The sequence below is a fragment of the Sphaerodactylus townsendi genome, linkage group LG03 (assembly GCF_021028975.2).
Source record: "Sphaerodactylus townsendi isolate TG3544 linkage group LG03, MPM_Stown_v2.3, whole genome shotgun sequence".
In the NCBI taxonomy this organism is placed as follows: Eukaryota; Metazoa; Chordata; class Lepidosauria; order Squamata; family Sphaerodactylidae; genus Sphaerodactylus; species Sphaerodactylus townsendi.
The window spans coordinates 151,619,906-151,647,762 of NC_059427.1; the positions used below are offsets into that span (position 1 = coordinate 151,619,906).

The 27,857-nt window shown below is 50.1% G+C and overlaps 1 protein-coding gene across 2 annotated transcripts; it reads left to right on the forward strand.

The window, feature by feature from the left end:
* Positions 1 to 279: 279 nt before the first annotated feature.
* On the forward strand, positions 280 to 27,857 carry ABCD1 (ATP binding cassette subfamily D member 1). 2 transcript variants are annotated; one of them, XM_048490333.1, is made up of 10 exons: positions 281 to 1,454; positions 3,679 to 3,859; positions 9,731 to 9,873; positions 14,322 to 14,490; positions 17,321 to 17,415; positions 18,916 to 19,061; positions 20,269 to 20,414; positions 21,362 to 21,446; positions 21,642 to 21,767; positions 23,977 to 27,857. In XM_048490333.1, exons 1-10 carry the CDS (start codon positions 531 to 533, stop codon positions 24,179 to 24,181), a joined length of 2,220 nt encoding a protein of 739 aa, XP_048346290.1. In that variant the 5' UTR covers positions 281 to 530; the 3' UTR covers positions 24,182 to 27,857. The 2 variants fall into 2 exon arrangements, 1 of the variants encoding a protein (XP_048346290.1); XR_007243976.1 differs by lacking the exons at positions 21,362 to 21,446; positions 21,642 to 21,767; positions 23,977 to 27,857 and adding an exon at positions 20,649 to 20,693 and having other exon boundaries at positions 280 to 1,454; positions 20,269 to 20,539.

Here is a 27,857-nt window from a genome sequence, read left to right on the forward strand (position 1 = left end):
ACATGGGAAGGTTAATCTTAATTAAATCAATGGGCTCTTAATTGCCGGAGGAAGAGCTGGGCTGGGCGGGAAGGGAAGGGAAGGTCCGCGGCTCGCAGCTCGAGAGTGCAACCTTTGGAAAGGCGGCTTGGAGGCGCGCCGCAAAGGAGGTCACGGCCGCGCGCCCCTCCCTCCGCGGCCCGCGCACGCGCGCCGCGTCCCGCGCTCGCTACCCACCGCCGCTCGGCCGCCTCCTCCTCCCCTCCTCCTCCTCCTGCCCGGCCGCCTGCCCGCTCGCCGCTCTATGGTGCCCCGCGGCCCCCTCTCTATGATCCGAGGGATGGCCAGGTCTCAATCCCCTCCCACGTTGTCACTGGGAGGGCCGGGCCTCGGGGAATGAGCCCGGACTCCGGGTAGATAAGCCGATCCTGCCGAAGCTGCAGGCAGGAAGACTTCTGCCTGCCTGCCTGCCAGCTGGAGGAGCTGGAGGGAGAGGAGGAAGCCCGGGGGCCAAGGATAAAGGGGCTCTGCCCCACTCTGCTGGCAGCACCATGCCACTGGCCACTGCCAAAGTGGCCGCCCGGCTGGCACAGGGGGTCACCGCCAAGAGGGCAGCTGTCGCGCTCTTGGTGGCCGCTTATGGTGCCAAGAAGCTGTACCCTGTCCTGCGGCAACAGTGGGCTGCCTCGGACCTAGGGGCCAACGCAGGAAGAGGTGGAGAGCCCCTGGGCAAGTGGGGGCCAGCAGATGATGCCACGGCAGCACCCCCAGGGGTGAACAGGGTGTTCTTTGTCCGCCTGCTGCGTCTCCTGAGGATGCTCTTCCCCGGGCCACTGTGCCAGGAGACAGGGCTGCTGGCCTTGCATTCGGCTGCCTTGGCTAGCCGCACCTTCCTCTCTGTGTACGTGGCCCAGCTGGATGGACGCTTGGCCCGCTGCATTGTCCGCAAGAACCCCCGTGAGTTCACGTGGCAGCTGCTCCAGTGGCTCTTGATTGCTCTGCCAGCCACGTTTGTCAACAGTGCCATTCGGTATCTGGAGGGTCAGCTGAGCCTGGCTTTCCGGGGGCGCTTGGTGGACCATGCCTACAAGTTCTACTTTGAAGGCCAGACGTACTACCGGGTCAGCAACATGGACGGACGCCTGCGCAATCCCGACCAGTCGCTCACGGAAGACATGGTGGCCTTCGCTAGCTCCGTGGCCCACCTCTACTCCAACCTGACCAAGCCGGTGCTCGACCTCATCGTGACCTCTTACACCTTGGTCAGCTCAGCCCACTCGAAGGGAGCCGGAGCGACCTGGCCATCCCTTATTGCCGGCCTGGTGGCCTGTCTCACCGCCAAGGTGCTGCGTGCCTGTTCGCCAAAGTTTGGCCAACTGGTGGCTGAGGAGGCCCGTCGGAAAGGGGAGCTTCGCTACATGCATTCCAGGGTTGTGGCCAATTCTGAAGAGATTGCCTTCTATGGGGGGCACAAGGTAAAAAAGGGGGGTACGCTAAAGACCAGAGCTCTCTAGGAGCAAAACAGGATTAAGCTGATGGGGGGAGCTCAAGAGCCATGATTCTCCGGCGCCTGTTGTAGAGGGTTAGCTCTGGGAGGCAGAAAAGGTTGTTTTCAGTCTGTGTTCTGCTTCTTCCTGTGTCTGCTTGCTCTGTAGGACTAAGTTTTCAAACGGAGGCTGCCAGCCCTCTTAAGCCGGGCGGGAACAAAGATGTCTCCAGAGAGGGCTGACACAGGCCTCCCTTCTTGTTTACTTCCTTTTCTGCGTTGTCTCCTTCCTTGAATTCACCCCAGAGCAAGACTGAAGGCCCTGACCTGATTTTATCAGACAGGGAATCTGTCCTTGCTCGGGAACTGCCTCTGAGGCTGCCAGCAGCTCTGCGATTTCTACAGGAATGCTTTCCCTTGCTGACGCTTGTCTTTCTCCAGGGCCAAGGCAAGGCTCAGAGGTTGTCGGTGTTTGCCAGGGCACCCAGAGTCCTTGTGTTTTCGGCAGCAGGGTGTGTGTTTGTGCATGCACTGAATAGCTGGGGGTGGGGACCCTCGAGATCCACAGCTCTGGAAAGTCAGCTGATCCCAGCAACAGATGCCAGCTGGGAATCTGGATCCTGCATTCTTTCTGTCCTGCTGGCAGCCAGCAGGAAAAGGCTGTTAGTATGAAAAGGAGATTTGATATCGATATTGATTTTTTTGTTTGGTCAGATAGCACTTTGCCCCCTCCCGGCCCTTCCACATGTTCCAATCCAGCCATGTCAGGAAAATCTCAAGGCCAGAAACTCTCCCACCTCTGGCATCTAGCCAAAACTGAGGGTAATTTTAGGTCATGAAGACTTTATTAATGTGGCCTGCTTTTATTCTCAGCCTTTTCTCCAAATCTAGGTGCACAGCATGGTACACACACACTCACTGAATAAAATGTCTGCAGAAACAATTCTTTGTGATACAGAAGATACCATGTCCCATCTAAGTGCTGACAAGAAATGTAATATGAGGAAGATAGATTGTGTCCCCCTAGTTGTGATATTTCAGGCACACCTGACAGTCCAGAGTATCCTTAGAGCTCTCAAGATGCATTGTGTGTGTTGCATCCAGAGTTCCTTTTGCCTGTTTGTCTCAGGCTTTAATCTGGAGCAGAGTGGGGTAGGGGTAGGAAGAAAGGACAGTTAAGCCCTCATTTCCGGTTCCCACAGGAAAGCCACCCTTGAAGTAGCAGGACCATCCCAGATGGAACAACCCCAAACCTACAAACCTGTGTCACTGTGTTGTGAAACATGATGGCTGCTATCCTAATAGCTGGATTCTGGGAATGGGAAACTGCACTGGAACACAATAAACAAGTTGGGATGTGAGTACAGGATTTCCCTCTGCTGCCTTCTTTTTGGCGAGACGTTTCCCAAGTATTGCTTTGGCAGTAGTTGAGAGTCCCAGTCCCAGGGCAGTCTGAGACTCTGTTATCCAATCAATGCTATTTAATGCACTCAAAGGTGAAGCCAGTGGGGGGAGGCATTCAGAGGTGATTTGCTGGTGTCTACTGTCCCCATTGTCTACCTTTGCAAAGCCACACTGGTATTCCTCCCATCCAAGTATTGACCAGGGCCAATCCTGCTTAGCTTTGGAAATCTGATGAGATTGGGCCAGCCTGGGCCTCCCAGGTCAGGAATCACCAACAAGGTGCCCAGGGGCACCACGGCACCCGCCAGCATCTTTCCTGGTGCCCACGCAGTGTTTTGAGGAAGTGGGCAGGGCTTGTGTCCGGCAAGGCTTCTGACTGTCTGCTCAGATGAAAAGGCAAACAGAGCTTCTGCCTTAAATATCAGTGAGTTACTGCAGGCGTTATACATCATGTCACTCCCTGACATTTTGTTGCCAGCTCTGCCCCTTTTTTGTTGCACCCACTGTCCTGTCTCAGGATTTGAAGGGTGTCCACTGGCTCAGAAAGTTTGCGGACCTTTGCCTACGTCAATTGCTGATTTTTTAAAAAGTCCTCCCGCAGTGGACCTCTAGGGCAGGAGAATGGGACCTTGGGGGCTAGAGAAAGGAGAATGGTTCTGATATGGGCACCTGGACTTTCCCACCTTCAAGGCAGCTTTCCTGACTGTTCTAAAATGTATCAGCAAAGCAGGTTTGGGCAGCCCTGCAGTCCATGGAAGGACCACTGTGAGCCGAATAATGCAGGTCTCTCCCTCTGGCGCCCACTCTAGGTGGAACTGACCCTCCTGCAGAAGTGTTATCAGGAGCTGGCCTCCCAGATCAACGTGCTGCTCCTTGAGAGACTCTGGTATGTCATGCTGGAGCAGTTCCTCATGAAGTACGTGTGGAGTGCTGCCGGACTCGTCATGGTGGCTGTGCCCATTATCACAGCCACTGGCTACTCTGAGACGGGTGAGTACAGGCACATGTTGTCGCTTGGAGGGGACCAGAGGACAATCTGCCAGGGTGTAGCCTGGACAGTTGGCCCTGAAACGGGCATTGTGTGATAGTAAATAATGGAAAGAAGGTTTCAACATGTTCAGCGAGAGTTTTGCTCATAAGCTCAGTCAGGGCAGCTGGCCAGGCAACTCTCTCACAGACCCTCTGCCTAAGGGACTAAAGCGGGTTCATCATAACCAAATACTGTCAGAGGGCAGAAAGAAAATTGAAGCCCTGACAGAGAGCATTAGCATTCGGTAGTACCCCTTGACCCGGAGCAGTCGAGGTGTCTGTGTGTAACCTTTGGTGGAGACCTAAGTGAGAATCCTGGTCCTTGGCAAACAGCTGCGAAGCAAAAGGAGTTATTAAAAACTAGGGAATGGATGTTCTTAACTGTTTCCTCCCTTTCCCAAGCAACCAATCCCTGGTTACTTTGTCTTAAGATTTGGCATAGAGGTGTCTCAGATCCCAGCTGGGGAAGCTGCAGGAGAGTGTCTACCCAAACCCATTTCCTGATAGTCTTTTTCAAGTTGCATTGGCTGTTGTGCAGCTCTTCAGGGAACAGCTCTGTTCCCAAAACTCTGATCTCTGTCCAGATCTAAGTCCAAACTAGACATGTTTTTTTTTAAAGAATTGGGTCCAAGTTTCCGGTTCTTGTTCTTGCTGGGCAGCTGCGGGGAATGGCTTTTTACAAATAAAGGTTAATATGAAAAGGAGATTTGATATTAGTATTGACTTTTTTGTTTGGTCAGATAGCACACTTTGTCCTCTTTCAGCCCTTCCTATGTTCCAATCTAGCGGTGTCAGGAAAATCCCAAGCCACCTGGCCAAAACTGAGAGTAATTTTAGGTCATGTAGACCTTATTAATGGGGTCTGCTTTTATTCTCAACCCTTTCACAAAATCCCAGGGTGCTTGTACAGCCACGGAGGTCTCTAGGGGACCTCTGTGGCCCCACAGTACCCAGGTAAGAAAAGAAAAGAAAGTATCTCCTCATCCCCCGCTTCCCGCTTGAAACATTTGAATGGTGGGCAGCAAGAGATCCCCACCACCCCAGCTGAACATGGCGGCCGTCATTTGAGTGGATTCTCTAGAGCTGCCATTTGAGTGAACTCTAGAGAATCCATTCAAATGGTGGATAGAAGGGGAGGAACTGGATGCTTCCTGCAGGCGTAGTTCTCACAGCCAAGCAGGAAGCATTTGAAACCCGGGATTTTGCTAGTCTAGCAATTTCTATAAAACTCAGGTTGAAATAAACATAACAGGCTGAGCCCGTTTTGGGGGAAGAGGCCTGTGTGAAGTTCTTCCCCAAAATGGGATATTTTCCTTCCTAAGGCTGGCATTGTTTTCCACGGGGAAAATAAGTGGGAGGGAAGCGAGAGCTGTTCCTCTCCCTGCAGTGGCATGCTGAGCACCTTTGGGGTCTGTGTTGTTCTGAACTCCACCCTGGGGAGACTATCTTTGTGGACTACCTATCTTTTCATTATTGTAATTTATTCGGGTTCTAGCCCGCCTTTTCTTGACAAGTCGGGCTCAGGGCAGTTTATGACCAAACTGACATACATGAGTTCAATTAAAATTATCTGAATTTCCAATGTTAAAACCTCTCTAGACAGTTCCAAAACATACTCAGGACCAATGATGGGAGTATAAGATCAGAAACAGATGGAAGAACAAATTCAGTATAAAAGGGAATAAATGGGTGGAGGGAGGCAGGACATAGGTATAGATTTTTAAGGGGGGGGTTCGGTGGTGGGGCCACACTCCCACCCGCCTCTAGGGCATGGCCACGCCTCCCCAAGCCCCGCCCCTGGCCTAGCGCTTATAAAAGCAGCTCTCAGAGGTCGGGGATGGCAGACTGCCCTGCCCTGCCCTGCCCCTCCCCTCTGGGCAGAGGCATAGAGGGAAAATGGAGCCTGGTGCAAAATCTGAGTTTTGCACACGCACACACACACACACACCCCCGGGCAGCCACTGTGATGCCGGAATCCACCCCCAAACAGCATCACTTTCAATGGTGGTTAAACCAAATTCTCCTTTTAAATCCAACAACATTGAAAGTGATGCTGTTTTGGGGTGGATTATCCCCCACCCTGAAACAGCATCACTTTCAATGTGGTGTAGTGGTTAAGAGCAGGTGCATTCTAATCTGGAGGAACCGGGTTTGATTCCCTGCTCTTCCACATGAGCTGTGGAGGTTTATCTGGGGAATTCAAATTAGCCTGTGCACTCCCACACATGCCAGCTGGGTGACCTTGGCCTAGTCACAGCTTTTCAGAGCTCTCCCAGCCCCACCCACCTCACAGGGTGTTTGTTGTGAGGGAGCAAGGGAAAGGAGATTGTAAGCTCCTTTGAGTCTCCTACAGGAGAGAAAGGGGGGATATAAATCCAAACGCTGCTTCTTCTTCTAAACTGAGGACCTCAGATTCTCCCTTTAAATCTGGGGTGGATTTAAAACGAGAATCTGGGGAAATTTGGGGGGTGCCTGCTGTCAGGAGTGCAATTGTTAAGCTAGAAGCACCAAACTTTCAGGGTATCTTTAGGAGTCTCTCCTAATGATATCAACTGGGTTAGGTGAAGTTTGGTTCAGGGGGTCCAAAGTTATGGTGTAGCCAAAGTTATGGTGTAGCCAAAAGTGTAGCCCGCATCTCCTGTTAGCTCCCATTGGAAACAATGGGGGATGGGGGCACCCCCTTTGGGAGTCCATAGCTTTGGACCCCCTGGACCAAACTTCACAACACCTGGGTGGTATCAATAAGAGACTCTCCTGATAGTACATCCCAGGTTTGGTGAAGTTTGGTTTAGGATGTCCAAAGTTATGGACCCTCAAAGATGTAGCCTTCATCTTCTATTAGCTCCCATTGAAAACAATGGAGGATGGGGCACCCCCTTTGGGAGTCCATAACTTTGCACCCCCTGAACCAAACCTCACCAAACCCGGGTTGTGTCATCAGGAGAGTCCCCCAAACAATCCCAGAAAGTTTGGTGCTGCTAGCCCAAACAATGCGCCCCTGCAGGCCAAAAACCGAAAAAGCACTAAAATGTTTTTAAAACCACCAACGGGGCGGAGCTTCGGACATGAATGGGGGCGTTCAAACCCGAGGAACCCCCCCTTACCTACGTCCATGTGGGGAGGCCAGCTAAGATGGAAACTCACTTTCCTCAAATGTAGGCCTGGTGGAACAACTGAGAAAATATAGCGAAGAGGGCATATTGTTGAGAGCCAGCGTGGTGTGGTTCTTAAGAGCAGGTGGTTTTTTGATTCCCCTCTCTTCCACATGAAGCCTGCTTGGGTGACCTTGGGCCAGTCACAGTTCTGCACAATTCTCTCAGTCCCACCTACCCCCCACCCCCCCCACCCCAGGTGTCTTCTTTTGAGGAGAGGAAGGGAAAGGAGTTTGTAAGACCCTTTGAGTCTCCTTACAGAAGAGAAAGGTGGGGTATAAATCTAACTCTACTCCTTCTCTTCTTAACTGTGGTCCAGTGTAAGGCTGGCCGTCTCACAGGGTTTTATGTATAGATTTATTAATGAGCTTTCCTGTTGCTTCATGATATTTCCATGAGCCCATTGTTGGAATATACATGCAGGATAATGACATCCTGCTGGTTTATTTCATGCTTCCTGCCTCCTCTCTGCTTCTGACAAAGTGGGAAAAGGAGCTGCAGGTGGATGAAGGGGGCCGAGGGAGTTCACTCTGGAGGGAAGGGCATGCTCCTCCCTCCCCTGGCATGCTCCTTGGGGTCAGTGGTTCTGGCGTGGCAGCAGTCTCTGTCCCCCTCGCTTGCTCATCAGCCTGCCTTGCAACTGCCTCTGGGATATCATCTCGCCCTGATAGCCAGGTGAGAAGTGTCTCCCCCGGCCCAGATTCCCAAAAAGAGAGAGGTAGTCTAGAAATTTAAAAATAAATAACAATAATTCTCATCAAAACGCTCCACTGGGATCCGAAAGAGCGGTCAGGCCAGTTTCGTTCCCTGTGCTTCATCAGCTCAGATTCTTGATGATCAAATGCGAAGGTGTAGCAGAAGTCTCAAGGGTAAGCAAGCGTTCAGGGCGGCTGACCACACCTTGTTTGGCATTCTGCGTTGCTTCTCTGGGTGGTGGTTTGGAAGGCTGCTGGTTTCACTTCCATTGCTTTCTCGGCTAAATAAAGAGAGGAGTCTGGAGGCCCAACACAGCCCCCGGAGCCACATTTGGCCCCGGCCAGATCCTTGGACACTGCTTTGGTGTGAGTCTACTTAGCCGAGACATAGGCAAAGGGCTCATACAGACAAGGGGCTCTTTAAGAGACACCCCTCCTCCCCTGTGTGGACAGCTTCATGATTTGAGTCTTGAGAAGGGAGAGGCACGAGGGAAGCATTTTTTACCATTCATACAGAAGAAGAGCAAAAAGCGCTTGCCCATACCTTGAACAGTGTGGCCAAAGTCCCATGACAAGGAAGGGCACCACTGGAGCTGCCTTTGCTCCCTAGGAGAGAGAGGATAAAGAGCCCTTTGCCTACATGTTGATTCCCATGAAAATCAGACAGAGGGCGGAGCTTGTGTCACTTAACCTTTACCCCTGGATTGGTTCAATGCCCTGTTATTTTTTCAAAAAATAAAAATAATTTGCTGACTCAAGGATAAAAAAAATCTCCAAGCAAAACCAGGGTTCTGTTTTCAGCAGTTTGGTGCCAGAGCATCACTCCAGCATGCCGGCGCCCAAGAAGGTGGCAGGGAGCAGCTTGAGGTCCCATGTGTTGGGCCTGGGAGAGAAGGGCTTTTGGGTCAAGTAATGGGATTGTCCAGGTGGACTTCAGCTCCAAGGCTGGGGGTCATGCACTGAGGAAGGGTTGCCGGGTCTGGCACTCTTCTCTTTGGAAAAGAACTGACTCAGGGGGGCTCAGAGTAGAGGTTTATAAGATTGTGTAGAAGGTGAAGGAAGAGGCCAGAGATAACTTTTTCTCCCTCTGCCAAAATACCAGAATTCGAGGGCATCCCATGAAATTGATGGGCAGTAGATTTGGGAAGGGCAAAAGAAAATACCTTTTTACTGAACAAGTGATTAAAATGTGGAATTCACTACCAGGGGATGTAGCGATGGCTGCCAGCACAGATAGCTTTAAAAGGAGGATGGATCTATCCATGACTGCTGACCATGGTGTCTAAAGAGAACCTCCACACCCAGAGGCCATAAACCTTGGCCATTTATGCACTTGTGGTCTGCTCTGCACTGAGCGTACGTTCTCTTCGGGTCAGATTCTTGGTTGCACACACATTTCCCTCCCTCCTGAACTCACTGCGCCGCAGATCAGAGAAGCCCAGCAGTATTTGAAACCTGGCAAAATGTGAATTTTCACCCTCCTCCTTTCACAGGGAAAGCAAAATGAATTACCGTGCGTTTTGCATTCTTTGACTTTGCTCATTCCTCCTGGCTTTTCCCGCTCACATGACAGCAGTTCTTCCCTGTGCGGATAGAACAAGGAAGTGGAGGGTAGGCAAAAGGGCAGATTGGATCATCTGTGTTCACTTTGCAGCGGGAGAAACCCACTGAAACAGTCAACCACAGGCAAACCCCCCTGCAAAGTACACTTCTGCAATGCTGCATGCATAAATGGCCCTTGAAATACCTGTGCCAGGTGGCAACGTTGGAGGAAGGCCTCAGCCTGCATGCCCTGTTGTTGACTCTCCAGAGGAACTGGTTGGCCACTGGGAGATAGGATGCTGGACTGGGTGGACCCTCACTGTTCTGATCCAGCAAGGCTCTTCTGATGGTTCTTATGTCCTTAAACTGGGCATGGTGATGCTATTCTGGAAGCTCCTGTGATCTTTCTCAGCCTCCCCTCTTGCCTCCACGTTCCTTCCCAGATACGGAGGCGGTGAAGCAGGCGATGCTGGAAATGGAAGAGAATGAGTTGGTGAGCATGAGGACGGAGGCCTTCACCACCGCCCGGAGCTTGCTGAATGCGTTAGCAGATGCCACCGAGAGGGTCATCTCCTCCTACAAAGAGGTGTGGAAGCAGCAAGAATTATTGGTTTGGCTCAGGAGGAAACAAGGTTGGGGAAGTAAAGATGCTCGACATTGCTTGTCCCTCGAGACACAGGGCTAAATGGAGCATTTGCATCGAGAGTGGCCCACACCCACAGCTCGGTTTCCATCCTAGACAACCTGGGAGGAGAACTTCCCGCCTTCAGCTACTGCTAATTGCCATTCCTGGGTGCTCTTATATTCTGTCCTCTTATGCAATCCTTGACTTTAAGTGCTCTTTGCCTGTCACCTCAGGAAGGGGAAAAATAAATACTTCTTTATGCAGTGAGTAATTAAAATGTGGAATGCGCTGCCAGAGCATGGGTTGGCAGCCACAAATAAACGCAGGCAGATTTTAAAGGGGATTAGATGGACTTGTGGAGAAGTCTATCAGTAGCTGCTAGCCATGGTGGCTAAAGAGAACTTCCATATTCAGAGGCAGCCCGTCACTGAATCCCAGTGCTAGGAGGCAACATCAGGGGAAGGCCTCAGCATCTGTGCCCTGTTGTTCAACCTTCAGAGGAGCTGGCGGGCCACGGCATGAGGCAGAATTTTGGATGGACTGCTTCTCTGATCCAGCTGGGCTCTCCTTACATTCTTATGATCTCAGCTCAGCAGGCTGGTTTTGATCCATAATGACCTAAACCTAGATGGCCCAGCGTAGCCTGGTCTTGTCAGATCTCAGAAGCTAAGCAGGGTCGGTCCTGGTTAGTACTTGGATGGGAGACCCTTAAGGAAGGCCGGGTTCACTGACATAGAGGCAGGCAGTGGTAAACAACCTCTGTTGGTCTCTGGCCTTGAAAGCCCTACTGGGTTGCTGTTAAGTCAGCGTAACTTGATGGCATCTTACATACGCAAACTGCTGAAACCCATTGAAGGGACCTGCTCTTAGGAGTCAGTCCTGTTAAACTTGGTTGGTCTTCTAAATAAACCACACATGGAGGCCAGGTGCTGAGTACATCCCAAGGGCATATCCGTGCTATGCAGAGAGCTAGGATGAGGTAGTGGTTAGAGCAGTGGTGGCGAACCTATGGCACTCCAGATGTTCATGGACTACAATTCCCATCAGCCCCAATTGGCCATGCTGGCAGGGGCTGATGGGAATGGTAGTCCATGAACATCTGGAGTGCCATAGGTTCGCCACCATGGGGTTAGAGTGTCGGACTAGGATCAAATGATCCGGGTTCAAATCCCCACTCTGCCAAGTTAGCTCTCTGGGTGTTCTTTGGCTGGTCACACACTCTCAACATAACCTACCTCATAGGGTTGTTGCAGGGATAAAATGGAGGACAGTCATAGGTTTGCCAGCTCTGGACTGGGAGGGGGAGAGTTTTTGGAGGTGAGGGACCTCAATAGGGTACAATCCCATGGTCTGCCCTCTAAAACAGGGATTTTCTCTATAGTCTAGCAATCGATTATAAAAGCAGGAGATTTCCACGCCCCACTGGAAGGTTATACAAGCTAATCCACTCTGCACCCAGGGCTAACTCTCTTGTTACAAAACAACTAGGTATGTTTATTTAAATTTCTTATATTGTTCAAAATTCATAAATATATGATAGTACAGATTCTCTAACAGACATTGACAAACAAAAATCAGCTATCCAGCTTTATATTTAAATTACACCTTCTCCAACAAGTATCAAAATGTTGAACCAGAGGCATGTGAACCCTCTGGTTCAGCATTTTATGGTTAAACGTCATACTCCAGATGCTTCTAAAATTACAGCTTGGCTACGGTTGAAAGAAGAGACACCCGCCAAAACATCAAACCAAAACATACCTTGTGTTTTGTAACAAGAGGGTTAGCCTTGGGCGTAGAGTATATAGTGTAGGCTTGTATAACTTAGATGCACCCACCCCAAACTCATTGCAGAATGGTTAAAGGACGGAGAATATTGTAAGCTACTTTGGGTCCCCGTTAAGAAGAAAAGTGGGGCTTAAATGATAGAAACAAACAGTTACTGATGTTCTGTCCCTTTTGAAACGATTTCGTTATAGTTTCCTCACAGAATTCTGGGAACTGTAATTTTATGGAGAGGTATACTGAGAATTCCTGGTTACAGATCCCTAGCCACTTCAGAAAGCTACAATTCCCAGACTTTTCCAGTTGGGAATCATTACAACTAAATAGGTTTGATGCTTATATTCATGCCCACCAGGGCATTAGGTATGCTCTGATGGACTGGTTTATGCAGAAGAGAGCCTAGGGCCTAGCTGCCCGTAGAATTGTCTAAGGAAGGCTACTAGATTTAAGGTGCAACACGCAACAAGCTATGCTGAACTTGATGGGACTTACTTTTGAGTAAGCATTCACAGGATGGTCAATTAGAGGACAATTCTGTTGGCGCTGGCATTGAGAGTGCTGAGAAAGTGAGCCAATCTGTACTTTCCCTATGTTTTTAGCTGTTGCCCTTGGATTTTAGCTAAATTTTAACAGGATATTTTCAGGCTGGCCTTCTTTCTGTGAAATAGAGGCAAGAACCTGTATGTCACCATTGGAAGAATGGGATGGAATTATACCCCATTTGTTTGTTCTGTGTGATTCTGTTACCAATGGGTTGTTCAGATGATCACCTCTGCCACTCAAGGGTTCACCAGGCTACGCCCAGATGTCTTTGTGTCCACAAGGCAAGGTCGTAGGTAAGGGTTTTTTTTTCCTCGGGTTCAAACCCTCCCCATTGCATATCCGGAAGCTGCACCCACCCCGTTTGCTTGGATTTTGTAGTTTTAAAAAAAAGTGTGTATTTTCAGTTTTGGCCTGCAGGAGGCGCAGTTTTAGGCTAATGGCACTGCCAAAATTTCAGGAGGGTATCGTCAACTGTGACACTCCCTGATGAGTACAGAGCCAAGTTTGGTGAAGTTTGGTTCAGGGGGTCCAAAGTTATGGACCCCCAAAAGGGAGATGCCCATCCCCATTGTTTCCAATGGGAGCTAATAGTAGATGGGGCTACCCTTTTGAGGGTCCATATCTTTGGAACCCCCTAATCAAACTCTCTTCACTAAACTCCCTGAGTGGTATCAGCAGGAGAGTCTCCTAAAGATACCCTGAAAGTTTGGTGCTGGTAGCTTAACAACTGTACCTCTGACAGCAGGCACCCCCTCAAATTTCCCCAGATTCTCTTTTTAAATCCACCTCCTTCGGCATGAATTTAAAGGGAGAATCTGAGATCCCCAGGTTAAACACTGAAAATTATGCTGTTTCAGGGTGGAGGAGAATCCACCCCAAAACAGCATCACTTTCAATGTTGTTTTAAATGGGGACCCCAGATTCTCCCTTTGAGATGGATTTAAAAGGAGAATCTGGGCTCCCTAGTTGAAACACCACTGAAAGTGATACTGTTTGGGGGTGGATTCCAGCATCACAGCAGCGGGGGAGGGCTCAGATTTTGCACCGGGCTCCATTTTTCCTAGGTACCCCTCTGCCTGGAGGGGAGGGAGAAGGGACTGCTGGTCTGCCAGCTGGGAGCCCAGCTAGTGGGGGGTGGGTAGGCTGGGGGGGCAGGGAAGTCTGCCATCCCTTGCCCCGAGAGCTGCTTTTATAAGCACTAAGGCTAGGGGCAGGGCTTGGGGAGGCGTGGCCACGCCCCCAGGGTGGGCGGCGGGCATGGTCTCGCCCCCAGAACCCCCCCATAAAAAATCTATACCTACATCACTGCCACAAGGACTATAAACTTGATTTTCAAAATGTTCTGCATGGATGTTGACATATAAATAAAGAACAGGCCTCTACCACCTATAGCTATGTTAGCACAACTCTTTTCCCCCTGTATCTATAGCAGGAGCCTCCAACATGGTGCCCTGAAGAACCAGGGTGCCCTCCAACACTTTCCCTAGTAAGGCAGGGTTAGATTTGGTGTTTGCCCATCGAGGCTTTCGATTAGCTATTGTAGATTTGATTGGTTGTGTATATTTTTAAAATGTTGTCATTTTGTGTCATCCATATTGTGCCTCTGCCCACGACCCCATGACAGAATTCTGAAGGTGCCCACGGGCTCAGAAATGCTGGAAACCCTTCATCTGTAGGAATTCTGTTTGCCTATTTTATTGCCACCTGAATAGCCAACACTTTGGGATTCTTTTCCTATTGTTAAAAATTAGCATCATGGGTAAAATATGGGTCGGATGGTGGTTCATAGTTCAAGAAGATGATAGACTGACCCCTTTTGTAGGCTGGGACCTGCAAATGCTTGTGTTCTTTGCAGATTCTGACTTGTGTGTTTCCAAGGAGGTCTGTACTAGCGTAAGGGCTAAGTATTTGACTGTGGGTTTTGTTTTTTTTAAAGGAACATATTCAGTTTTGTTCAGAGTCCCAGATTCCATGCAAAATCTTTTAAGCATGAAATTCAAGCCAGACGTCCCTTACCTCAAAGCCAAAGACTAGGTTTCCCTCCCAGCGCTCAAATCTTTGGTTGCTCTTTCGTTGTTCAGGTCACAGAGCTGGCGGGATACACGGCCCGCGTCTATGAGATGTTCCAAGTGTTTCAGGATGTGAAATGCGGCAACTTCCGGCGTCCTGGAGAGCTGGAGAAAGGGGCGCCTCGAGCCGGAGCCGTGATGAAGCACGGTGTGCGAGTTGAGGGGCCACTGCAGATCAAAGGTAAGGCCCTGTATCTGGGTTCAAGAGGGAGCGTTGCCAGCCTCCAGGCAGGGCCAGGAATTGCAAACGATTTCCAGGTTACATAGATTAGTTCCCTTGCAGGAAATGGCAGCTTTGGAAGGGAGCCTGTATGAAGAAGAGTTGGATTTATATCCCCCCCTTTCTCTCCTGTAAGGAGACTTAAAGGGGCTTACAATCTCCTTTCCCTTCCCCCCCTACAACAAATACCCTGTGTGGTGGGTGGGGCTGAGAGAGCTCCGAAGAACTGTGACTAGCCCAAGGTCACCCAGCTGGCATGTGTTGGAGTGCACAAGCTAATCTAGTTCACCAGATAAGCCTCCACATCTCAGGTGGCAGAGGGGGGAATCAAACCCAGTTCCTCCAGATTAGAGTACACCTGCTCTTAACCACTATGCCACTGCTGCTGGTAAACCATAGAGCAGGGGATACATGGCCTGCGTCTATGAGACCAATTGGCCATGCCTGCAGGGGCTGATGGGAATTGTAGTCCATGAACATCTGAAGCACCAGAATTGGACACCCCTGCCTAGGAGAAACACAAGCCTTAGGGTGACATCACATCCCTTCTGAGCTTTCCCCCTGCCAAACTCTGCCTTTCCCAGGCACCATCCCGAAACCTCCAGGAATTTCCCAAGCTGTGATTGCCAACTCTACTCCACATGTTACGCACATGCTTGCATAGGCAATGTGGGCTGCTAATTGCCTTTTAACCTAAGGAAGGCTTGAGTAACTTATTGTGGTCCTGTGGGAAGGCAGCTCATTAATTAGTGTTTTCAAAGGAACCTCAGGCCACCTGCTTTTCAGGGCTTGGTGGTGAGGTCAGTTCTCTTTGGTCGATTCCGCACTCACTAACTCGACCTAGTTCGACCTAGGTACTCCCCACATCCGGCGAGTTCCATGCGGGTCTGTTCCTGCTCTGCTCCGTCCTGCCGTTAAATTTCCAACTCCACCAGGGAGGTACAGTTTTATCGGGGAACCCAGTTCGAACTCAGGTCGAAGCTGGTAAAGTGGGGAAACTCCATCAATTCACCCATTCAGCCAATTACAGACGAATGTCTTGGGCATGCGCGGAAAGGGAGACTCGTGCTGGTGAAAAGCATGCCTTTTTTTCCCCCGCTTCTGTATAGAAGCGACAGCCATGCGCATAAACGGAGGGCAGATTACATGCTGCTCATAGCAACAAAATGGAAAAGGGGGGGAAAGGGACGCATGCTCACATTCCCGCTGCAATGCGGCAGACTATCAGGAACTAGGAGCGAATGACGCGCTGAGGTGATCCCGCCCTCTGAGCTCAGCTCCGGCAGGACGACCTTCGCTGCTGTGGGGAGTAACGGAGGAATCGACCTAGGTCGGCACTTTCAGCCCGATGGGTCGAACCTAGGTCGAGTTAGTGAGTGTGGAATTGCCCTTTTTCTTGCTGGAGAGCAGTCTCTTCTCCCGCTGCCCCTGGTAGCTGTCAGCACCTCTTTACCTTCTCTCCCCCCTCCTCACTAGACCTTGGTCTATCCTACCACAGAAGACAGCATTACAGCATTTCCTTGCTTTCTGTTCTTGATCGCTTCCATAGCTACCAGAGGTTGTGGTTCTAGACCCAGGCCTAACTAGGAGATTTGTTGGGTTGCCCATACAGGTTAGGAAATTGGTGGAGATTTGGGAATGGAGCCTGCGGAGGAAGGGAACTTAGCTGGGTATAGAATCAGCCCCTCTTGAAGCAGCCATTTTCTCCAGGGGGAACTGATCTCTGTCTTCTGGAAATCAATTGTGATCCCAGGAGCTCTCCAGCCCCCATGTGGGGTTTGGCAGCACGGATACGCTGTCCCCCGGCGCAGTTCCTGGTGTCCCTAACAGTGCCCACGAGTCCCTTCATTCTCCTTGCGCTTCGTAACAGCAAACCCAATGCCATCGGCAAACAAAGCTGGAAACTGCCATCTCAGCCAAACGAGGTTGCGCAGGATTTGTGCCGGAAGGAAGTAAATCACGTGTCCAGAAAAGCTGGCCATAGGGAGCAAGACCAGCCAAGTTGATTCCGCTGGCGAGGTGGTAGTCCCCTTTCTCCCTCACTGCTCCGTGTCCATTCCTTCCAAAGCAGTGCACTTTATGGACAAGGACAACCATCGCAGACAGAAGGAGCATACCATTCTTCGGTCAAGGGTGTACGACAGCTGTGCTCCCCTGCTAGAACTCGAAACTAATGTGTTTTGTTGATCCTGAGAATTGGTTTATGAACACCATGGAGGTGGCACTAGACTAAACTGACTGCATGCTGATAAGCTTTACTTGTTGAGCCAGAAAGGATGATTAGATTCTGATGTCTCCAGACAGCTCGAGTATCATTAATTGCTGAGCGGAGGGGATTTGGGCCGTTGCTGGCTCCCCCACCCCTAAAGTCCGAGCAGCCCCTGCTGAAATTCTGCTTTCTGAGCCACCTTTAGTCATGCTGCAGTCCTCTCTGCTCAACTCTCCTCCATTTGCATGGTTTGCAAACCCACTTTGTTCCCCAACGAGGTCTTGCCCCCTGCTCGGAGTTCCGGAACAAGTGGAGAATTTTTAAAATGCCCTTCAATAAAACAATAATAAAGGCACAATTCAGATTTGCCTACAGACATCAAGCCAGTGTTTGGCAGTTTGTACATTTCACCAGACCACGGTTAAGTTTCTTTCCTATTGAGTGGAAAGCTAGTCTGAACCAAGCCTTATAAAGAGAAAAGACTTGAGAAAGGGACTTCAGTCCTTCTGGTTGAGCAAGAGTACCATTCTCGTTACAGATTTAATGCTCGTTCTCTGTCCTCATTCCCCTTCCTGCTTACAGGCCATGTGGTTGATGTTGAACAAGGGATCATCTGTGAAAATATCCCCATCATCACCCCCACGGGAGACGTGGTGGTCAGCAGCCTCAATATCCGGGTGAGTAGTCACAGCGCTAATTCTGCACATGCAGAATAATGCACTTTCAATCCACGTTCAATGCACTTTGCAGCTGAATTTTATTGTGCAGAATAGCAAAATCTACTTTCAAACAATTGTGAAAGTGGATTGAAAGTGTATTATTCTGCATGTGTGGAAGAGGCCTAAGAGAGGGAACAGAAAAGATTCCTTCAGGGCCAGAAAAATCACAGTGTGTAATATATTTCCAGAATCACGGGGCATCCAAGTGACTGGGAGCCCTGCCCTTTAACCTGGAGGCACTTCCTTAGAGCTGCAGAGGGCCAGAGAACAGGCCATGGCCACTCATAGCAAATGGGTATTGCATAGTTGGTTGCCCTTTCAAAGGGTCCTTGGTCACCTCTCCACCTGTAACAGATCCCCAGGCTATGAACAAGCTTAGTAGGCTGATTTCTGCAAATCAAACCATTGGAGGCAGCAGGGAGCTCCTGAGTGTGTGGGTGGAGAGGGGCCCAGGGTTCCCAAGATGGTACCTATGGGTGCAATATCTCCTGCCAGCACCTTTCATTGTGCCTGCAGGAAGTGGGCAGGGCTAAGAGGGGCATCTGCCCAGCAAGGTTTCTGACTGGCCACTGGAGATTTGATTGGCTTTACAGATTTTTTAAAATCGTGGCCATCCAGTCCAACCCCCTGCCATGCAGGAATACACAATCAAAGCGCTCCTGACAGATGACCATCTAGCCTCTATTTAAAAACCTCCAAAGGAGGAGACTCCACCACACTCCGAGGGAGTGCATCCCACTGTTGAGCCCTGCTGAAAATGTTGCCTTAGAAGTGGCAGCTACCACAGACCAAAGATCTTCACTACGTGACTGAAATCAAGCTGCGGCAGCCATTTTGTGGCTAGCTGGGCCTCCTGCACAGCCATTTTGTGACAACGCCTACCATGTGTGTCAGAATTCTAAAGGCATTCACAGAGAGCCAGTGCTCTGTTTGTGATTACATCTGGCTTATCCTCGAGTACTAAGACGGTAGGCCTGCTGATTCCTTTTTCCAGATTCAACCGGAAGCTTAAGGGAGGGGCGAAGTTGGGCTCGCAAGCATTTTGCAGGCTAGGACTCAGAGGGGCAGGAAACACAGAGAATGCAGAGCCAGAGTCCCTGCCACTATTGCTGACTGTGGTTGTTTCAAGGTTAGGCGGGAGAGGCCGGGGTGGTGGTCTGATAAGGCCTTGCCTACCAGTTGCTAACTTTTGTGCAGAAGGATTTTTTTTTAAATCTGGGAATCCTGCCGGAGCACAGGAATGAGTTGGGAGAGATAACATCTCTCCCAAAGTGGAGTGTCTTGGAGTGTCTCCACAAAGTGGAGCGTCTTGGCAGGCTGCCTGACGTGCTGGCAGATCGTGATGAATACAAGCTCCAGTCTTGGACTTGGGGAAGGGGGGGGGCATAGAACTCAATCAGGGGGCGTGGGTAAGAGTCAAGGTCAAGAGCTAATTCTTCATTTCTGTGCTCCCTGCAGGTAGAGGAGGGCATGCACTTGCTGATCACTGGCCCCAACGGCTGCGGGAAGAGCTCGCTGTTCCGGATCCTGGGGGGGCTGTGGCCAACCTATGAAGGTGTCCTATACAAGCCACCCCCACATCGTATGTTCTACATCCCCCAGAGGTATGGTGTGGGCCAGTGTTTGGGAGTTTTGCAAGAAAAGGAACGTGAAACCACAGAGGGGAAAAGAGGAAGGATGTGTTCTGCTTGGTGTTGCCAACATCCAGGTGGGGACTAGAGTTCTGCCGGAATTATAGCTGATCTGTGGGGACCCGTTCCCCCGGAGGACATCTCCTTTGAAGGGTACGCTCTATATCACAACCCTGCTGAGGTACCTCTCCTTCTTGCTCCACAGGCTCCACCCACAAACCTCCAGGATTTCCCAACCTGGAGTTGGCAACTCTAGTTCTGTTCCCAGTCCTGAGCAGGCAGCTGTGGTGGTTTGGGATCTCCAGAGGCCTAAGTTCCCCATGATCTTCTTAAGTAGGGGAGAAGAAAGAGAGCTGGGGTAACATAGTGGGTGTAGTGTGGTTCAATAGTTACAGCATCAGTCTGGGTCCAGATCCACACTCAGCCATGGAATTTGATAGGTGACAGTTGTGCCAGTCACACAATTGGAAGCCTACCTTGCAGGCTCGTTCTGAGGATAAAATGGTAGTGAAGAGAATACAGTGTTTGGGAGAAGAGTAGGGTATGTATAAATATCTTGGGGGCCCTGATGGGGTGGAAAGGCAGCATAAAAATGTTTTTATTAAATAAATCAATTTACAATGTGGATTTAATAAGATTGGTTGGTTGGTTGGTTGGTTGGTTGGTTGGTTGGTTATATTTATATACCGCCCTCCCCTGGAGGGCTCAGGGCGGTGAACAGTAAAACATAAATAGAGCACATAAGACCAAGACTAAAAACCATTAAATTAACTTTCTGGCTCTATAGAAAATAAAGCCCCATCCCATTAAAACACAACATACTAAAAACCACATGACAGATGGCACCTACTTTCAAATCCCCTGAAGAGAAAGGGGAGGGGACGGCAGGGTCTACTGATGTTGTAAAAGAAGGGGGGGGGGCATCAGCGACCAACCTCCCCAAAGGCCCTACCTTTCTACCTACTGTTCTACCTTGCGGTGGGGCTATTGTATGCATTGACAAGAAAAAGACACAAAACTTTCCACACTGCTTGTTTTGTAACTACGTTCTAAGATCCCATGTGTTTGATTTGAGCTCTGTGGCCATTGGACTGGAAGAGAAATAAAATGAAAGAGTGTTGGAGAATTTAGTCAACAGGAGGCCAGATTCTAACCGGGCTGTTTTGTGGTCTTGCTGTAGGCCATACATGTCCGTGGGGACCCTACGAGATCAGGTAATCTACCCCGACACAGTGGAAGAAATGAGCCAGAAAGGGCAGACAACGGCTGACCTGGAACAGATCTTGGACATTGTTAACCTCAATTATATTGTGCAGCGGGAAGGAGGTATGTGCAGGTGGTAGAAAGCTGGCATCAGGAACCCAGAAGAGGAAAAGGGCATGCTTTGAAATAGACAGACACACACACACACATATACATACATAAATGAAGTAGGCTGAGTAAGTAAGTAAAATATATACATTCACCGTCTGCGATGCGTGTGATACATATACATACATAAGTAAGTAAAATATATGCGATAGATGGTCGCGATGCGTGCATACATACATACATACATACATACATACATACATACATACTCTGTACATGGCCCACCCACTCTAGCGGAGGGAGAGGGAAGGGAGGTTTGGGGAGGGGTGGCATGCAAGGGAAGGAGAATGAGGGAGGGAAGGGAGTGAGGGGTAGTATGCAAGGGAGGGGAGGGGAGGGGGCGGTATATAAAATAAATAATAATAAAATAATAATAATTTGGAATGGGGTGCAGAGGAAAGTGGACATCATGCATTCCTGGCGACGGGGAGATGGCAAGCGAAAATAGAATTGCCAAACTCCAAGTAATAATAGGCCTTTAGGTGCAGACTGGAAATTTCCCGGGATGGCATCTTATCTCCAGACGACATCAATTGCTCATTTAGAGCAATCGATGTAGTCTGGGGATTGATTCCACTTCTGGAGAAAATGTCTGCTTTGGAAGGCATGATACTCGATCAAGGCCTCTCCCCTCCCTACAGCCCCATCTCCTGGGCTCTGCCCTCACATTTCCAAGCATTTCCAAACCCAGAGTCAGCAGCCCTCACTGACAGCCCGCCTGGACAAAATGGCTGCTTCAGAGGGCAACTGAAATTCCTGACCCTTCCCGCTCCCCAAGGGCTCCCCTTAAATCTCCAGGAATTCCCCAAGCTGGACTTGGCAACCATATAAGAGGTGAGGAGGGGGTGGCATCTGTCACCAGAGTGGTCTGTGACACTTCTTATCTTCTGGGCGGGGGGCAGGCTGGGATGCCGTCAGCGATTGGAAGGATGTGCTGTCCGGCGGCGAGAAGCAGCGGATGGGAATGGCTCGGATGTTCTACCACAGGTGAGTTCCTCCAGATGCAAACGAGGAAGCGTCCCTGTCATGCACACACACCCCATTATCATACCCTCTTCGACTTCAGCTTTTCTTGCCACCTCAGCCATGAGCTGATGGGGATGGGGGGAGGCTGGTTTTTCTGGGGTGGGGGGATGGAGACTGGTCTGGGCTGACTATTATGGGCTGCTTCCTCTCCTCCAGACCCAAGTATGCTCTCCTGGATGAATGCACCAGCGCTGTCAGCATTGATGTGGAAGGCAAGATCTTCCAGGCTGCAAAGGATGCTGGGATAGCATTGCTCTCTATCACCCATCGACCCTCCTTATGGTATGTCCTGCTCTTTCTTTCTTTCTTTCTTTCTTTCTTTCTTTCTTTCTTTCTTTCTTTCTTTCTTTCTTTCTTTCTTTCTTTCTTTCTTTCTTTCTTTCTTTCTTTCTTTCTTTCCTTTCTTTCTTTCTTTCTTTCTTTCTTTCTTTCTTTCTTAATATATATATATTCTTTCTTAATATATACATATATTCTGAGGGAATCTGAAAAGGGACCATATATATAAGGTCCCATATATATAAGGTCACTTTTCAGATTCCCTCAGAATCCCTGGCAAACAGGCAGACCTTGCAGGGCCTGCTACAGGTTTCCACAGAGGGAGCGTTCCCTCACCTCTTCAGGTAGCCCATTTAACAGAGCAAGAGCTGTGATGGAAAAGGCCAGGCTTTGGGCGATGCCGGACAGGCCACTGTTTCCTTAGAGACACTGGGGAGATTAATCATATGTACTCCACTTCTCAGTGAGGCCTGACAGGTTTGGCAGCTCTGCAGCATTGGTGGTCCTCAGCTGTCAGAAAATTTGCAGACGTGGATGCGGGGAGTCAGTCAGGTGCCGTGGGTCAGGCCTGCTTTCTTTCTCCTCAAGGGTTCACCTCCCTTTTAATAAAAACCACATTTATTTATTTACCGCAGTCAGCCAGCGTGGCGTCGTGGTTAGAATCTCCCCTCTGACCTGAAAGCCTGCTGGTTGACCTTGGGCCTGTTCCATCCTCTCAACCAAACCTGCCTCACAGGGTTGTTGTAAGGATGAAACAGAGGACAGAAGATGGATGCAAACCACTTTGGAGAGAGATAGGCTACAATCAGGGGTGGCCATCCTATGGCGCCCCAGATGTTCATGGACTACAATTCCTATCAGCCCCTACCAGCATGGCCAATTGGACATTCTGGCAGGGGCTGATTGGAATTGCAGTCCATGAACATCTGGAGTGCCATAGGATGGCCACCCCTGGACTACCTGAAGCTTATAAATAAGTGTGCCCCCTTCCTTTTTCCCCAGTGGGGGCCCAGGGAGGTTCACATCATACTCTTCTCCGTTTTATCCGTGAAACAATCTTGTGAAGCCCAATGGTTAGAGTCAGGGACAAAGGTTGACCCACTCCCTGACTGCCAGAAGCCCCAATCCATCGTATTTTCCTACTGACCCCCCTTTCCCAAACCAGCAAACGGACTCTAATTTGGAGATCTGGGTTTGAATTCCCACTCATCCACATGAGCAGTGGACTCTTTTGGTGAACTGGATTTGTTTCCCCACTCCTGCATGTGAAGCCTGATGGGTGACCTTAGGCTAGTCACAGTTCTCTCAGAACTTCCTCAGCCCCACCAACCTCACAAGGTGTCTGTTATGGAGAGAGGAAAGGGAAGGAGTTTGTAAACTCCTTTGAGTCTCCATACAGGAGAGAAAGGGGGATGTAAATCTAAACCTCCTCCTCCTCCTCCTGGGGATATAAATCTAAACTCCTCCTCCTCCTTCTCCTTCTTCTTCATCTTCTTCTTCTCCTCTTCTCCTCTTCTTCTTCTTCTTCTTCTTCTTCCCAGCTACCCTCCACACTGGGCAGGTGGTCCCTTTGCTATCCTCGAGGCAGAAGCTGCAATTATCTTCTATTACCAGTAGATATCGTGGGTGACCTGTTTTGTACCTTCTTGCTGCAGCATAGACCCAAAACAGATGGGGTGGGGGTGGGGGGGATGACTTTTGAAATAATAATGCTCCATGCAGGACTAGAGTGTGTTCTCTTAAATCTGAAACTTTATGGCAGGAGCATTAAGCTGGACCTTCCCTTTCTGCGTGCCCAAAGGGACACGGGAGGAAAGTTTGTGTTAAATCGAGCCTGCCTGCCTGCCTCCCAGAGCTCCTTCCTCACTACAAACAGAGATCTCCTTTCCATGATCTCTCAGTCCCCTGGCTGCTGTCCCAAGCAGAGAATCATGTCCCTAGCAGGAAGCCGTGGGGGGAGGCTGCATGTGGGGGGCGGGGGGCGGGACATGATTGTTCCCAAAGCCTGAGGTTCGCTTTGTTCTTGACTCCCCCTGGAGCAGAAAGATCCTTCCAAAGTAACAGACAGGGGCTGCCAACTCTGCCCGTGCACAGGACACCCTCTATCCCCAGTGGAACTGAGAAGCTGCATCATATCTTGGGGTGGAGTGAGACTAGGAGTTGAGGGCAAGGCCTCGGTGAGAACCTCAGGGGTCTCTTCTCTCACCTCCAGGAAGTATCACACGCATCTCCTGCAGTTCGATGGAGAGGGTGGCTGGCATTTCGAAAAGCTGGATCCTGCAGCCCGCCTCTCGCTGCGGGAAGAGAAAGAGCGCCTCGAGCAGCAGCTGGCCGGCGTCCCCAAAATGCAGCATCGGTTCGAAGAACTGTGTCAGATCCTGGGCGAGGGCTCCATCTCTGAAGCGGGACAGGTCTGAGATCTGGGTGCACCCGAAGCATTCCCTTCTCCTCCCCCGGCCTGGCTCAGCCACGTGCTTGAGATGAAGGGTCGGGGCCACTGGGCCCTGGTGTCAAGAAACCACACAGGAGGAGGGGCCAGCTACCATCACAGCCAATCTCAGAGGAGCCGCAGTGGCCCCTGCCAGCCTCCCCTGTTTCCCATCCACTTAGTAAACTTCTTTGGTTACCTGCCACAGTTTTGGGCTGGAAGGAAAGAAGCAGTCGGCCCTTTCTGGAGTCCGAGTGGAGGATGCCTCCAATGCATCACAGTGCCTAAAGATCCCAAGATAGTCACCCCCTAGCTTTGCTTCTGGGGTTCCTGTGTGAATTATCTTGCTTTACTGCCAGTCTCTGATATTTTGGGGAGGGGAGTTAAGCTTCCAGCAGCTGCCCTTTCCACTTCAGAGGGCCCCAGGTTTTGGACGGACCAAATGCAGCCTTCCTTTGCAAAACCAACCGCACAAAGTTTTGATACGAGTCAAAGCCACAATTGTGGCACCTTCCAAAGTTGTCGTTCATTTATTCGTTTTGGCCATACCTAGACTGCAGCAGCCAACCGTGTGCTCTGCAGTGCCGAAACCTTGACAGCCACTTTGAGGAAGCATTTGCTTGAGACTTCTTTCTCTGAGCAGCACTTTGGTGAATGGACAGCTGAGATGGCGAAACACACATTGTTCTTGGCTCGCTGATTTCAGCCATCTTCAGGAAAGCTTTTTGAGAGTGTAAAGATAGGAAATAAGCTGCCTGAAAGAGCTTGCGTCCCCTCTTTCCAATCTTTCTCTGCCTGGCAGGGCTTCCTGGCAACATTGCAAAAGGTGGCCTAGCCCATCAGCTTTGTTTGACACCCCAATACAGCCAATTAGCTTGCTCTAAAAAAATCCTCTGTGACATCTGGGGATATTGCGGAGTTCTTTTTAAGACATGCTTGTAAGTTCATGCAGTGCGATTTCCTTGTCAGGGAAGCTGTGAAAAAGGTTTCTTTTCTGTTCAGATGTTTTTGAAAATTGCTTTCTCTAGGATAATGCAGGCCTTTCCCCGGGGGCTCTTCAGGATATAAAGTCCAGCCTGCGAGGCTTCTTATACCTGACTGTCTTCATTTGGGGCTTGTGTTTTCAGCTGAGTAGGCCTTCCTTGCCAAAACAGTGTTATCGGGGTTGACTGCGGTGGCCACAGAAGAATGTCCTGCAGTCCTGTTTCTTTTCACAAGTTTCTCGCTCAGACCTGTTGACAGTTGAGCCCACGTAGCCACCATGGAGCACATTTGCCAAGAAATGTAAAGGCCTACCGAAATTCTTCTGGCTAAATTTTATCTACCAAATCCCAAGGGTGTGCTTATCTATATAGGGAAAAAAGGCTTGGGCCAGCGGAGGTGCAGTGGTGTAACTTAGCCACCAAAGACGGACCGAAACAACTGAGTTACACCACGCATCTCTTTAGTTCTTACTGCTGTGACGGGGGCCAGAAAAGCCCCCTTTGCTCTTCCGAGGAGATGCTTGCTCGTTTACTTTGCTAGGCCTGTGTTTTTCTGCACATAGATGCTTCTGGAATATTAAGTAGATGGTGGAGCTTTTCTCATTAGAAAAGAAGAAGAAAATGAGAGGAAGACTTGCTGCTAGTTTGTTTCCCACGTGAAAGTCCAGACCTGCAAAGTATTCTGATGTGCTGGCAGGTGTTTGAAATGTATATTAGCTGTAGCCATCGCATTTATTTTAATCCCTAGATGCCACCTTTTGTGGTCCGCTCCACCTTTTCCTCAACCTGCTTCTCTCTCAAAGGCCTCCAAGCTTCCCGCTTCCCTCTCTCAAGGCCTCCAAATCTCCCTCATCCCACCTCTGCCCCCCAAGACTCCCTCAGCTCACCTCTCTGCCCAAAGCCTCCCCCTGTCCACCTCTCTCCCAAGACCACCAAGACTCCCTCAGCTCACCTTTCTGCCCAAAGCCTCCCCCTGTCCACCTCTCTTCCAAGACCTCCAAGACTCCCTCTGCTCACCTCTCTCCTAAGGCCTCCAAGACTCCCTCGGCTCACCTCTCTGCCCAAAGCCTCCCCCTGTCCACCTCTCTCCCAAGACCACCAAGACTCCCTCTTCCCACCTCTCACCAAAGGCCTTGAAGCCTCCCTCCACCCACTTCTCCCCAAAGCCTTCTTCTGCTCCCCCAAAACCTCCAAGCCTCCCTCTGCCCACTTAGCCACCACCGCACCTTTCTCCACTGCCCAGGATGACGACTGATGTTTTGATCTAGTCGCCACCAGCGCGCGTAAGGATCCCGGCTGTCAGGACTGGCACCTTGGCTGCCAGCTCCCTCAGGGGACTTGGGATTTTGAAGCTGTGCATTCTTCTCTTGAGCCACACCCCTGCATGTTTTGAGGAGTGAATCAGTTCTCCAGCCTGTTTGATGGGGGGAATGTTGGGGGGAGCCTTTCCTACCTCACTTCCCACTTCCTCGGCTGCTTCACTTGGGCTGGATCCACACGCTTCCAAGAAAGCAACGTAATGAGGAAGATCACAGTTGCATTTAAGAGTGCTGGAGGGAGGGGGGGGTCGCTTTTCTTAAATTCAAAACTCTCCAGGAGAGGGGCTGGCTACTACCCCCCTGCTTGGTGCACTAACTTCTATTTGCAGGGGTGTATTTAGGGTGGACAAACACTCCCCCCCCCCGGCTGCCTGGAGGGGTACAGTCCATTCCGCCATCTTGTTCTGTTAATTACATCGCTTTGGTCTGAGCCATGCTCAATACCTGTGGGTCACCGTGGGAAAACCAGAAGCCGCAGAACAATCCCCCCCCCCCCCCCCCCCGAGAAGGAAAGGAAAATTGTTCCATGGCATCTGCTTCTCTCTGCCACCCTGGAGGAGGACGTCTACCACCTCAGGACATCTGTTTTCTCCCTCCATGGCATAATTCACCTGTTACCCAGCAAAGCGGAGGTAATATATCTGCCACCAGCTCAAGGTCCTCTGTTGTTTTCATTCCTGATCAGACCCTCTACCTCCGATCAAATCAGTTCAGACAAGCCAAGAGGCAAACGTGTCTCTGAACCTACCAGACCCTTCTCTTGCTGGTGAAAAATGTTTGGGCTGCCTGTTGTGAAACTGTATAAATATGTGACGGCAACAAGAACTTCTGGGTGTGTTTATAACTGGGAGGCGGGTTCAGTTTTTATTTATTTAATTCTTTGCCCTTCCATCCGTTGACTTCAATGGTAAAAGTGGTTGAATTATATCAACGGAATGTCTTTATCTGTGAGATAATTTTCAAGAGCTACTTGTGAACTTTTTGGCCCATCTTTGAATCCTGCCATTCACTGTATATCCTTGGAGAAAAATCTAGCAAGCACAAACTACAATTCAATTGTGGGAAGTGGGGGGGTTGTTGGAGAAAGCGGGATGGAAAATGCAGTGTGAGCCTCCTGCTATGGAAGCTTAACTACTGGGTCAAAATAAAAGATTCATATAACGGAAGGAGACTGTTCACATCTGCCTGCCCTTGTGCCAGGATTTTACAAACTATGCAACAAAGACTCTTTTTCTCTGCTGTTTTGAACGTGCAAAATTGCCACCCTGCTGTCCCCCCCTTCCCTGTGTTCTGACAGTGCCTTCAATGCTGGCAAAAGCCAGCTCTTTTCAGATGATGATAATAAAATATTATGGACTACAAA

Coding starts and splice junctions, on each gene's coding strand:
- ABCD1 (XM_048490333.1), top strand. CDS start 531: ATGCCACTGGCCACTGCCAAAGTGGCCGCCCGGCTGGCACAGGGGGTC. Junction 3,860..9,730: donor CACTGGCTACTCTGAGACGG/GTGAGTACAGGC, acceptor GTTCCTTCCCAG/ATACGGAGGCGGTGAAGCAG. Junction 19,062..20,268: donor ATGTTCTACATCCCCCAGAG/GTATGGTGTGGG, acceptor GTCTTGCTGTAG/GCCATACATGTCCGTGGGGA.